The sequence below is a fragment of the Elgaria multicarinata genome, chromosome 3 (assembly GCF_023053635.1).
Source record: "Elgaria multicarinata webbii isolate HBS135686 ecotype San Diego chromosome 3, rElgMul1.1.pri, whole genome shotgun sequence".
In the NCBI taxonomy this organism is placed as follows: Eukaryota; Metazoa; Chordata; class Lepidosauria; order Squamata; family Anguidae; genus Elgaria; species Elgaria multicarinata.
Genome location: NC_086173.1, coordinates 19281174 through 19294189, shown reverse-complemented (window position 1 = coordinate 19294189; position 13016 = coordinate 19281174). Strand labels below are relative to the sequence as shown.

The following is a 13016-nucleotide window of genomic DNA, read 5'->3' as shown; positions in this document are numbered from 1 at the left end:
TAACTGTGCATTTGGTTTCTATTCCCTAAATGTAGAACTTGGCATTTATCCCTATTAAATTTCATTCTGTTATTTTCAGCCCAGCACTCCAGCCAATCAAGAATGTTTGGTTGTTGTATACTTGTCAACTGCTTCATTTGTTCAGTGGTAGCAGTATGCAGTAAGGTGATGGGGAAACAGTGTTAAATGTTAGGAAAGGTTAGACTATGGTCATCCAGTGAAGGATTTGCAGTCAGAAAAGATATTTGAGGGAAGGGGAGACTGTATCACACATAGGGCTCATCTACACCAAGCAGGATATTCCACTCTGAAAGCGGTATAGAAAATCCAGGCGCCACACTACTGCTTTATAGCAGTATTGAAGTGTACTGACAACTGTTGGGGCCCATGACACATACCATATACCGCTTTCATAACACTTTCATAGTGTTATATCCTGCTTGGTGTAGATGTGTCATGGGCCCCAACAGTTGTCAGTGCTCTTCAGTACCACTATAAAGCAGTAGTGTAGCTCATGCAGTGCAGTTGAATACCTCTATAAAGTAATAGTGTGGCTCCTGACTTTTATATACCGCTTTCATAGTGGAATACCCTTCTTGGTGTAGCTGAGCACACAGTATAGCAAAAGCTTCAACGTACAGCAAAAGCTACAGAAGTAGGAATGAGTGAACTTAATTTCAGATACATTGAATGTCTCACTTATACTTTATTCCAGTGATTTATTCCAGGCACAGTTACAAAATGGGGGATACTTGGCTCAGCAATACTACAAACGAGAAGGATCTTGGAATTGTTATAGATCACAAGCTGAATATGAGCCAACAGTGCGATATGGCTGCAAAAAAGGCAAATACTATTTTGGGCTGCATTAATAGAAGTATAGCTTCCAAATCACGTGAGGTACTGGTTCCTCTCCATTCAGCCCTGGTTAGGCCTCTTCTAAAGTATTGTGTCCAGTTCTGGGCTCCACAATTCAAGAAGGATGCAGACAAGCTGGAGCGTGTTCAGAGGAGGGCAACTAGGATGATCAGGGGTCTGGAAACAAAGCCCTATGAAGAGAGACTGAAAGAACTGGGCATGTTTAACCTGGAGAAGAGAAGATTGAGGGGAGACATGATAGCACTCTTCAAATACTTAAAAGGTTGTCACACAGTGGAGGGCCAGGATCTCTTCTCGATCCTCCCAGAGTGCAGGACACAGAATAATGGGCTCAAGTTAAAGGAAGCTAGATTCCATCTGGACATCAGGAAAAATTTTCTGACTGTTAGAGCAGTACGACAATGGAATCAGTTGCCTGGTGAGGTTGTGGGCTCTCTCACACTAGAGGCCTTCAAGAGGCAGCTGGACAACCAGCTGTTGCTTCCTGATAAGCAACCTGTTCATACCAGAAAAACTTCAAAAATAGAGCCTCCAACGGCAAGAAGAGTCTACCTCAAACCTGAATTAAATTTAAAAATTAACCTAGTTTTCTCTCTAATCTATTAAGAGAGGCATTCAAGAGGCAGCTGGACAACCATCTGTCAGGGATGCTTTATGGTGGATTCCTGCATTGAGCAGGGGGTTGGACTAGATGGCCTTGTACTATTAAGAGAGGCATTCAAGTGGCAGCTGGACAACCATCTGTCAGGGATGCTTTAGGGTGGATTCCTGCATTGAGCAGGGGGTTGGACTAGATGGCCTTGTAGGCCCCTTCCAACTCTGCTATTCTATGATTCCAAATAGTCTCAAAGTGCAGCCACCAGAGAGTAGACAAAAGTTACACGCATTGGGTAATCCCTTGTAAGGCACAAAGAGAGCCCCTTCAAGACACCAAGGCCTTGCAAAACAATTCTAGCAATTCTAATTTTTGCAGTTCTAAAAAGCAGTTTCTAAAATCACAGTTCTAGCAAACATTTAGGCTAAGCAAAACATTTTGCATGCAATATTACTTCAAACACATTAGTGTTACCCAGCACAGGAAACAGGAAACAAAGCATTCATACAGTGAACCTCTATGCTAACGTGTGTATGAACAGACACGTGTCTGCCCACATTCTCCACCAGATCTGTTACGTGATGTGCTCTCATTAGACCCGTGTACAAACTTGCACACGTTCTAATGAGACTTACACCCACTTCTAAGGAATCTTTTGACATTGGTAATAGAGCGTCTGTGGCGAAGTAAGGCGATTCTAACTCAAGAAACTTACAGCACTGAAGGGGATAACGCCACAATGGCACATTTATTGAGGTTGAAACAAATACAAAGGCACAAGCTAGTTTTGGGGAAATTAGCTGAGCATGTAAAGGCTTAGAAGCAGTTTCAAGATTGAAAAATAGACCTTTTGAGACTTAAGAGCATACACAGAGACAGCAGGGGAAAGAGTAGAGGGAATCTAATAATAATAATAATATACCTCTCCTTGGGCTGCAGCCCTTTCTTGTAGAGCAGAATTGTGGAGCATTGCAACTCTTGGTTAGGTGAAGAGGAAAGAAAAGCATGGCAGCTTGTTCTCGCAAGCTGGAATCTAGTAAACTCAAAAAGAAGCTAGCCTCTGTTTCCCCTCCCCCTTTAGGGGATCTTGGTATGATCTTGTTTAAAGGTCTACTTGCTATGGGAACAAAAGAGGATGATTTGCGGATGATGGCTGTACTTGATGCAGCTTGGAGTTCAGCAACAGGGCTACATTAGCATGTGTATGACCAGGTAAAACTCTTGCCATCCAGCAGTCATATTCTGCTTGGTTTCCCCCCAGCTTTGTCTCTGGGGAAGGCATTTGAAGACGTCTATCAGGAAATGGTTACTGCTCGCAGTTTATAGGTCGGGTTTTGGGTCACTTCAAAATGGAGTCAGTACTGCTCACAGAAGCTACCTTGTAACAAGGCTAATAGTAGTTTGTGCTCTTTCTGAATCATAGAATCATAGAATAGCAGAGTTGGAAGGGGCCTACAAGGCCATCGAGTCCAACCCCCTGCTCAATGCAGGAATCCACCCTAAAGCATCCCTGACAGATGGTTGTCCAGCTGCCTCTTGAATGCCTCTAGTGTGGGAGAGCCCACAACCTCCCTAGGTAGCGGATTCCACCATCACACTGGTCTAACTGTCAGGAAGTTTTTCCTGCTGTCCAGCCGGAATGTGGCTTCCTTTAACTTGAGCCCGTTATTCCGTGTCCTGCACTCTGGGAGGATCGAGAAGAGATCCTAGCCCTCCTCTGTGTGACAACCTTTTAAGTATTTGAAGAGTGCTATCATGTCTCCCCTCCATCTTCTCTTCTCCAGGCTAAACATGCCCAGTTCTTTCAGTCTCTCTTCATAGGGCTTTGTTTCTAGACCTCTGATCATCCTGGTTGCCCTCTTCTGAACACGCTCCAGCTTGTCTGCATCCTTCTTGAATTGTGGAGCCCAGAACTGGACACAATACTCTAGATGAGGCCTAACCAGGGCCGAAAAGAGAGGAACCAGTACCTCACGTGATTTGGAAGCTATACTTCTATTAATGCAGCCTAAAATAGCATTTGCCTTTCTTGCAGCCATATCGCACTGTTGGCTCATATTCAGCCTGTGATCTACAACAATTCCAAGATCTTTCTCGTTTGTAGTATTGCTGAGCCAAGTGTCCCCCATCTTGTAACTGTGCATTTGGTTTCTATTCCCTAAATGTAGAACTTGGCATTTATCCCTATTAAATTTCATTCTGTTGTTTTCAGCCCAGCACTCCAGCCTATCAAGAATGTTTGGTTGTTGTATACTTGTCAACTGCTTCATTTGTTCAGTGGTAGCAGTATGCAGTAAGGTGATGGGGAAACAGTGTTAAATGTTAGGAAAGGTTAGACTATGGTCATCCAGTGAAGGATTTGCAGTCAGAAAAGATATTTGAGGGAAGGGGAGACTGTATCACACATAGGGCTCATCTACACCAAGCAGGATATTCCACTCTGAAAGCGGTATAGAAAATCCAGGCGCCACACTACTGCTTTATAGCAGTATTGAAGTGTACTGACAACTGTTGGGGCCCATGACACATACCATATACCGCTTTCATAACACTTTCATAGTGTTATATCCTGCTTGGTGTAGATGTGTCATGGGCCCCAACAGTTGTCAGTGCTCTTCAGTACCACTATAAAGCAGTAGTGTAGCTCGTGCAGTGCAGTTGAATACCTCTATAAAGTAATAGTGTGGCTCCTGACTTTTATATACCGCTTTCATAGTGGAATACCCTTCTTGGTGTAGCTGAGCACACAGTATAGCAAAAGCTTCAACGTACAGCAAAAGCTACAGAAGTAGGAATGAGTGAACTTAATTTCAGATACATTGAATGTCTCACTTATACTTTATTCCAGTGATTTATTCCAGGCAAAGTTACAAAATGGGGGATACTTGGCTCAGCAATACTACAAACGAGAAAGATCTTGGAATTGTTGTAGATCACAAGCTGAATATGAGCCAACAGTGCGATATGGCTGCAAGAAAGGCAAATACTATTTTTGGCTGCATTAATAGAAGTATAGCTTCCAAATCACGTGAGGTACTGGTTCCTCTCCATTCAGCCCTGGTTAGGCCTCTTCTAAAGTATTGTGTCCAGTTCTGGGCTCCACAATTCAAGAAGGATGCAGACAAGCTGGAGCGTGTTCAGAGGAGGGCAACTAGGATGATCAGGGGTCTGGAAACAAAGCCCTATGAAGAGAGACTGAAAGAACTGGGCATGTTTAACCTGGAGAAGAGAAGATTGAGGGGAGACATGATAGCACTCTTCAAATACTTAAAAGGTTGTCACACAGTGGAGGGCCAGGATCTCTTCTCGATCCTCCCAGAGTGCAGGACACAGAATAATGGGCTCAAGTTAAAGGAAGCTAGATTCCATCTGGACATCAGGAAAAATTTTCTGACTGTTAGAGCAGTACGACAATGGAATCAGTTGCCTGGTGAGGTTGTGGGCTCTCTCACACTAGAGGCCTTCAAGAGGCAGCTGGACAACCAGCTGTTGCTTCCTGATAAGCAACCTGTTCATACCAGAAAAACTTCAAAAATAGAGCCTCCAACGGCAAGAAGAGTCTACCTCAAACCTGAATTAAATTTAAAAATTAACCTAGTTTTCTCTCTAATCTATTAAGAGAGGCATTCAAGAGGCAGCTGGACAACCATCTGTCAGGGATGCTTTATGGTGGATTCCTGCATTGAGCAGGGGGTTGGACTAGATGGCCTTGTACTATTAAGAGAGGCATTCAAGTGGCAGCTGGACAACCATCTGTCAGGGATGCTTTAGGGTGGATTCCTGCATTGAGCAGGGGGTTGGACTAGATGGCCTTGTAGGCCCCTTCCAACTCTGCTATTCTATGATTCCAAATAGTCTCAAAGTGCAGCCACCAGAGAGTAGACAAAAGTTACACGCATTGGGTAATCCCTTGTAAGGCACAAAGAGAGCCCCTTCAAGACACCAAGGCCTTGCAAAACAATTCTAGCAATTCTAATTTTTGCAGTTCTAAAAAGCAGTTTCTAAAATCACAGTTCTAGCAAACATTTAGGCTAAGCAAAACATTTTGCATGCAATATTACTTCAAACACATTAGTGTTACCCAGCACAGGAAACAGGAAACAAAGCATTCATACAGTGAACCTCTATGCTAACGTGTGTATGAACAGACACGTGTCTGCCCACATTCTCCACCAGATCTGTTACGTGATGTGCTCTCATTAGACCCGTGTACAAACTTGCACACGTTCTAATGAGACTTACACCCACTTCTAAGGAATCTTTTGACATTGGTAATAGAGCGTCTGTGGCGAAGTAAGGCGATTCTAACTCAAGAAACTTACAGCACTGAAGGGGATAACGCCACAATGGCACATTTATTGAGGTTGAAACAAATACAAAGGCACAAGCTAGTTTTGGGGAAATTAGCTGAGCATGTAAAGGCTTAGAAGCAGTTTCAAGATTGAAAAATAGACCTTTTGAGACTTAAGAGCATACACAGAGACAGCAGGGGAAAGAGTAGAGGGAATCTAATAATAATAATAATATACCTCTCCTTGGGCTGCAGCCCTTTCTTGTAGAGCAGAATTGTGGAGCATTGCAACTCTTGGTTAGGTGAAGAGGAAAGAAAAGCATGGCAGCTTGTTCTCGCAAGCTGGAATCTAGTAAACTCAAAAAGAAGCTAGCCTCTGTTTCCCCTCCCCCTTTAGGGGATCTTGGTATGATCTTGTTTAAAGGTCTACTTGCTATGGGAACAAAAGAGGATGATTTGCGGATGATGGCTGTACTTGATGCAGCTTGGAGTTCAGCAACAGGGCTACATTAGCATGTGTATGACCAGGTAAAACTCTTGCCATCCAGCAGTCATATTCTGCTTGGTTTCCCCCCAGCTTTGTCTCTGGGGAAGGCATTTGAAGACGTCTATCAGGAAATGGTTACTGCTCGCAGTTTATAGGTCGGGTTTTGGGTCACTTCAAAATGGAGTCAGTACTGCTCACAGAAGCTACCTTGTAACAAGGCTAATAGTAGTTTGTGCTCTTTCTGAATCATAGAATCATAGAATAGCAGAGTTGGAAGGGGCCTACAAGGCCATCGAGTCCAACCCCCTGCTCAATGCAGGAATCCACCCTAAAGCATCCCTGACAGATGGTTGTCCAGCTGCCTCTTGAATGCCTCTAGTGTGGGAGAGCCCACAACCTCCCTAGGTAGCGGATTCCACCATCACACTGGTCTAACTGTCAGGAAGTTTTTCCTGCTGTCCAGCCGGAATGTGGCTTCCTTTAACTTGAGCCCGTTATTCCGTGTCCTGCACTCTGGGAGGATCGAGAAGAGATCCTAGCCCTCCTCTGTGTGACAACCTTTTAAGTATTTGAAGAGTGCTATCATGTCTCCCCTCCATCTTCTCTTCTCCAGGCTAAACATGCCCAGTTCTTTCAGTCTCTCTTCATAGGGCTTTGTTTCTAGACCTCTGATCATCCTGGTTGCCCTCTTCTGAACACGCTCCAGCTTGTCTGCATCCTTCTTGAATTGTGGAGCCCAGAACTGGACACAATACTCTAGATGAGGCCTAACCAGGGCCGAAAAGAGAGGAACCAGTACCTCACGTGATTTGGAAGCTATACTTCTATTAATGCAGCCTAAAATAGCATTTGCCTTTCTTGCAGCCATATCGCACTGTTGGCTCATATTCAGCCTGTGATCTACAACAATTCCAAGATCTTTCTCGTTTGTAGTATTGCTGAGCCAAGTGTCCCCCATCTTGTAACTGTGCATTTGGTTTCTATTCCCTAAATGTAGAACTTGGCATTTATCCCTATTAAATTTCATTCTGTTGTTTTCAGCCCAGCACTCCAGCCTATCAAGAATGTTTGGTTGTTGTATACTTGTCAACTGCTTCATTTGTTCAGTGGTAGCAGTATGCAGTAAGGTGATGGGGAAACAGTGTTAAATGTTAGGAAAGGTTAGACTATGGTCATCCAGTGAAGGATTTGCAGTCAGAAAAGATATTTGAGGGAAGGGGAGACTGTATCACACATAGGGCTCATCTACACCAAGCAGGATATTCCACTCTGAAAGCGGTATAGAAAATCCAGGCGCCACACTACTGCTTTATAGCAGTATTGAAGTGTACTGACAACTGTTGGGGCCCATGACACATACCATATACCGCTTTCATAACACTTTCATAGTGTTATATCCTGCTTGGTGTAGATGTGTCATGGGCCCCAACAGTTGTCAGTGCTCTTCAGTACCACTATAAAGCAGTAGTGTAGCTCGTGCAGTGCAGTTGAATACCTCTATAAAGTAATAGTGTGGCTCCTGACTTTTATATACCGCTTTCATAGTGGAATACCCTTCTTGGTGTAGCTGAGCACACAGTATAGCAAAAGCTTCAACGTACAGCAAAAGCTACAGAAGTAGGAATGAGTGAACTTAATTTCAGATACATTGAATGTCTCACTTATACTTTATTCCAGTGATTTATTCCAGGCAAAGTTACAAAATGGGGGATACTTGGCTCAGCAATACTACAAACGAGAAAGATCTTGGAATTGTTGTAGATCACAAGCTGAATATGAGCCAACAGTGCGATATGGCTGCAAGAAAGGCAAATACTATTTTTGGCTGCATTAATAGAAGTATAGCTTCCAAATCACGTGAGGTACTGGTTCCTCTCCATTCAGCCCTGGTTAGGCCTCATCTAGAGTATTGTGACCAGATCTGGGCTCCACAATTCAAGAAGGATGCAGACAAGCTGGAGCGTGTTCAGAGGAGGGCAACTAGGATGATCAGGGGTCTGCAAACAAAGCCCTATGAAGAGAGACTGAAAGAACTGGGCATGTTTAGCCTGGAGAAGAGAAGATTGAGGGGAGACATGATAGCACTCTTCAAATACTTAAAAGATTGTCACACAGAGGAGGGCCAGGATCTCTTCTCGATCCTCCCAGAGTGCAGGACACAGAATAATGGGCTCAAGTTAAAGGAAGCTAGATTCCATCTGGACATCAGGAAAAACTTTCTGACTGTTAGAGCAGTACGACAATGGAATCAGTTGCCTGGTGAGGTTGTGGGCTCTCTCACACTAGAGGCCTTCAAGAGGCAGCTGCACAACCATCTGTCAGGGATGCTTTAGGGTGGATTCCTGCATTGAGCAGGGGGTTGGATTCGATGGCCTTGTAGGCCCCTTCCAACTCTGCTATTCTATGATTTTAACATTAAGATGTAATGTAGAACAGGTCTGTCTTAATTGTGTGCTGTGAAATTAGACCTGTGACCAAGGCCATGTTTGGGTGGGCACGCCCCTTTGGGGGCTGGGCATGCTGGTGAGCACACCCCCTTGGGGGCTGGACATGTTGGTGGGCACGCCCCCTTGGGGGCTGGACATGTTGGTGGGCACACCCCCATGGGGCGGCCATGTTGTCCTCCTTTTTGGTTTCCAAAATATGGTCACCCTAGCATAGTGGCTAGAGTGTCGGACTGGGAGTCGGGAGATCCGGGTTCTAGTCCCCACTCGGCAATGGAAACCCACTGGGTGACTTTGGGCCAGTCACAGACTCTCAGCCCAACCCACCTCACAGGGCTGTTGTTGTGAGGATAAAGTGGAGAGGAGGAGGAGGATTATGTATGCCGTCTTGGGTTCCTTGGAGGAAAAAAGGCGTGATATAAATGCAATAATAAATAAATAAATAAATATGTAGTGGTTGTAATCTCTCGATGAGTTCTCCAAGGCTCATTGCTTCCTTTCCCAAGCAATGCTATCCCCAGACCCAGCATTTCCTTGTCATCTTTCCATGGGCCCTCTTCATGGCATTCTTCACTTCATTGTTCCTCAGGCTATATATAACTGGGTTCAACATTGGGGCTATCACCATAAAAATCACAGAGGCCACCATGTTCCCTGCACTAGCTTGTCCCCCATGGGAAGAAGGTTGGAAGTAGACTCCCATGATTGCCCCAAAGTACAAAGCCACCGTGATGAGATGGGACCCGCAAGTGGAGAAAGCCTTGTACTTCCCGTGGGTGGATGGTATCCTAATGATGCTGGAAAGAATCTGAGCATAAGACAAAAGGATGCACACGAAAGGGCTGAGGCTCACGCAGGCTCCTTTGGTGAGGATGATCAGCTGATGGATAGAGACATCGGAGCAGGAAAGACTGAGGAGCTCCCGAAGGTCACAAAAGAAGTGAGGGATTTCCAAGGAGGTGCAGAAGGAGTGCTGGGATGCCATTAGAGTCTGCAGTAAGGAATGGAGACAGGGTACCAGCCAGGACCCGGCCACCAATTGGAGACAGTGCTTACGGCTCATCACAGTGGCATAGTGTAATGGGAAACAGATGGCCACATAATGGTCGTACGCCATGGACGCCAGAAGGAAACTATCCGCATTACCCAAGGCCACAAAGAAATACAACTGCATCAGGCAACCTGTGTAGGAAATGGTCTTGGTCTTGGACAAGAGCATTTGCAGCATCTTAGGGGTTGTCGCAGAACTGAAGCAGATGTCCACCAGGGAAAGGTGGCTGAGGAAGATGTACATGGGAAGATGGAACAGATGGGCATCGGAGAGGATTAGCAGGATGATCAACACGTTTCCCAGGAGGGTCAGCAGGTAAATGGAAAGGAAAAGAGAGAAAAGCAGGCCCTCATATTCTGGCTGTCTAGTAGAGAGACCCGAGAGGACAAAGTCCGTGATTGCAGTTTTGTTCATCATGATGCGACTGGAAGAGAGCTGGAAAACAGAGGATTCAAAGCCAAACTGATAACAGTTAGGATGTATATGTAGTACTTGCAATGTTCAAGGCATTTCTTGTGCATGGTCTCAGTGATGTTTACAGCAGCCCTATAAGGCAGGGCTATCATTATCCCCATTTTGCAAATGGGGGCGGGTGATACTGACAAAATGGTGGCTTTCCTAACACCACCTCCTGAATGCATGGCTGAGGTGAGATTTGTACCATGCTTAATAATTGCCTAGGACAGGGGTGTGCCAACTTACTGTGCCATGGTGAACCTCTCAAGGCATGTCTATTGCAAGAAAAGGACCGACAAGTTAGTATCAACAGAAACCGGAGGAGGAGGACCATGTGGACTAATGGGCAAAGAGGTAGTCCTGCCATAAGCTAACATTGTCACAGGCTGTGGATTTGGGGTGCCATTAAGGGTGACGGAATGGGTGACAGATAGATCTGACCCATGGGATCCAAGCCACTAGGAGTACTCCCACACTGCCCAGAATCCCTAGACAGAACATGAACTCCCCCCCCAAAGAAGTATTTTAATTGATCTCTTTGGTGTTTTTTTTTTTTTAAAAATAATCTTCTGCCTCCTTCTGCTGCAATCTTGCATTTTTGTCACAGACAGTAAGCAGTGGCCATGGTTAGGTTTGGCCTTGCTGGGCATGCTGTAGAAGATGGAATCCCACCCCAGTTTTCCTTCAGCAGCTTCCATACAGCATAGGGAACGGAAGAGGAAGAAGTGGTGTGTACAATTCTGTAGTTGAAACGTTGCGGGGGGCGGGGAGAAATAAAGGGGGTGGAGGTGGATCTCCTAAGTCAAGGCAAAACAGCAGAAACCTAACTAGACGACATTTAAGATGCCTAATTTAATGCATTGAATGAATTAAATAATTAAAGCTACTGAATGAATTAAATAATTATAATGGAATAAAATTTCATTTGAATAGCAACATTTTGAAAATGCCCAGTGTGTTGTAATCTCTTGTTTCCTTGCACTTTGTTATTATTATTATTATTATTATTTATTTATTTATTTATTTATTTATATAGCACCATCAATGTACATGGTGCTGTACAGAGTAAAACAGTAAATAGCAAGACCCTGCCGCATAGGCTTACAATCTAATAAAATCATAGTAAAACAATAAGGAGGGGAAGAGAATGCAAACAGGTACAGGGTAGGGTAAGCAGGCACAGGGTAGGGTAAAACTAACAGTATAAAGTCTGCACAACATCAAGTTTTAAAAGCTTTAGGAAAAAGAAAAGTTTTTAGTTGAGCTTTAAAAGCTGTGGTTGAACTTGTAGTTCTCAAATGTTCTGGAAGAGCGTTCCAGGCGTAAGGGGCAGCAGACGAAAATGGACGAAGCCGAGCAAGGGAAGTAGAGACCCTTGGGCAGGCGAGAAACATGGCATCAGAGGAGCGAAGAGCACGAGCGGGGCAATAGTGTGAGATGAGAGAGGAGAGATAGGAAGGAGCTAGACCGTGAAAAGCTTTGAAGGTTAACAGGAGAAGTTTATATTGGATTCTGAAGTGAATTGGAAGCCAATGAAGAGATTTCAGAAGCGGAGTAACATGGTCGGAGCGGCGTGCTAAGAAGATGATCTTTGCGGCAGAGTGGTGAAGGGAATAAAGGGAGTCATTTCTCCCTTTATTCTAGAACCTTGTCTTAGTTTCTCCATACCATCACCTCTCTTCCCCCTCTCACTCTGCACCATCTTCTTTATGAACCAACCCTCTGCCTTTCTCCAGCCCATAGAGTGTTCCTGCAGACAACTCTCCTCAAAACTGGCTCTGGCCCTGGAATTGGCAGGTTGGTGATTTAAATATCACCTCCCTCCCACATGGGAGGGCAAACCTCTCTCTCTCCCCCCTCCACATTCTTACAGCCACACACACACACCCCATTCACACACACACACACACACACACACACACCCCATTCACACCACAGACTTTTCTTCAGCCCATTCACAAAGAGGCAAAAGGGTTAAGAAGATCCATTATCCTCAGTCTGCTGCTGCAGATTGCAGCATCCCACAGGTCCATTTTATAAAACAATTATATTTAATTGCTCCTCATTAAATATAAATGTATTGCTTTTTAATAATGTATTAGTTTTAAATGTTTTAATTATATGTATTTTATGGCATTTGCATTTATGTTGCACCCCACCTCGATCCAGAGGGAGAGGCGGGCAACAAATAAATATATATATTATATGTATTATATATTATAAACCCGAATTTTTGTTGATTCGAACCTAGGTGAAGAGCTCACATTGCCGCAGCAACAGCGATTTATTTCCTGAGGTTTTTTTAAAGTGCAGTTATTAATGCGCATATACGCTATGGATTATAGATGAGGCAAGCTATAAAGCTAATCTGCAGAGCTGCGCAGATTCATAGAAGATGAAATGTGAGTGAGGAAAGGAACGAGGCAGCAGAGGAGGATGCAAGCGGGCGACTGAACTCCTGTCTCTCGCTGCCTTTTCCCCCTCTTTGTTTTCATTTTAAAAGCTCCATCTTAATTCAACATGAAAACAGTGGAAAGCAACGAGATAGCCAGAGGATGTGATAGGTAGGAAGCCGGGGAATCAACCAATCACATTGTCCTACCCTCAAAGTTCTGCCCACATGTCAAAATGCGATTTAACTCCCCCAAAGACACATAGCCATAATGTGGTGCAAACTCGGACATGATCCAAAAGTTTCAGTAAATCGCAAATGCGAATATATGCATTATCACAGTAAAAACCCAGCGCTGCGGTGAATGGACGGCTGCGTCATGTGTCCTGAAATGCGAATGTGCGCATTTAGGTAGGAGTAA

General features: G+C 44.4%; 1 protein-coding gene across 1 annotated transcript; it reads right to left on the bottom strand.

Annotated features, from left to right (window-relative positions):
- Window positions 1–9207: 9207 nt before the first annotated feature.
- On the bottom strand, window positions 9208–10176 carry LOC134393941 (olfactory receptor 1J1-like). The gene has a single exon (XM_063118968.1). It carries the CDS (start codon window positions 10162–10164, stop codon window positions 9208–9210), a length of 957 nt encoding a protein of 318 aa, XP_062975038.1. The 5' UTR covers window positions 10165–10176.
- Window positions 10177–13016: the final 2840 nt, after the last annotated feature.

Excerpts from the sequence above, each read along its gene's own strand:
- LOC134393941 (XM_063118968.1), bottom strand. The coding sequence starts at position 10,164 with ATGATGAACAAAACTGCAATCACGGACTTTGTCCTCTCGGGTCTCTCT.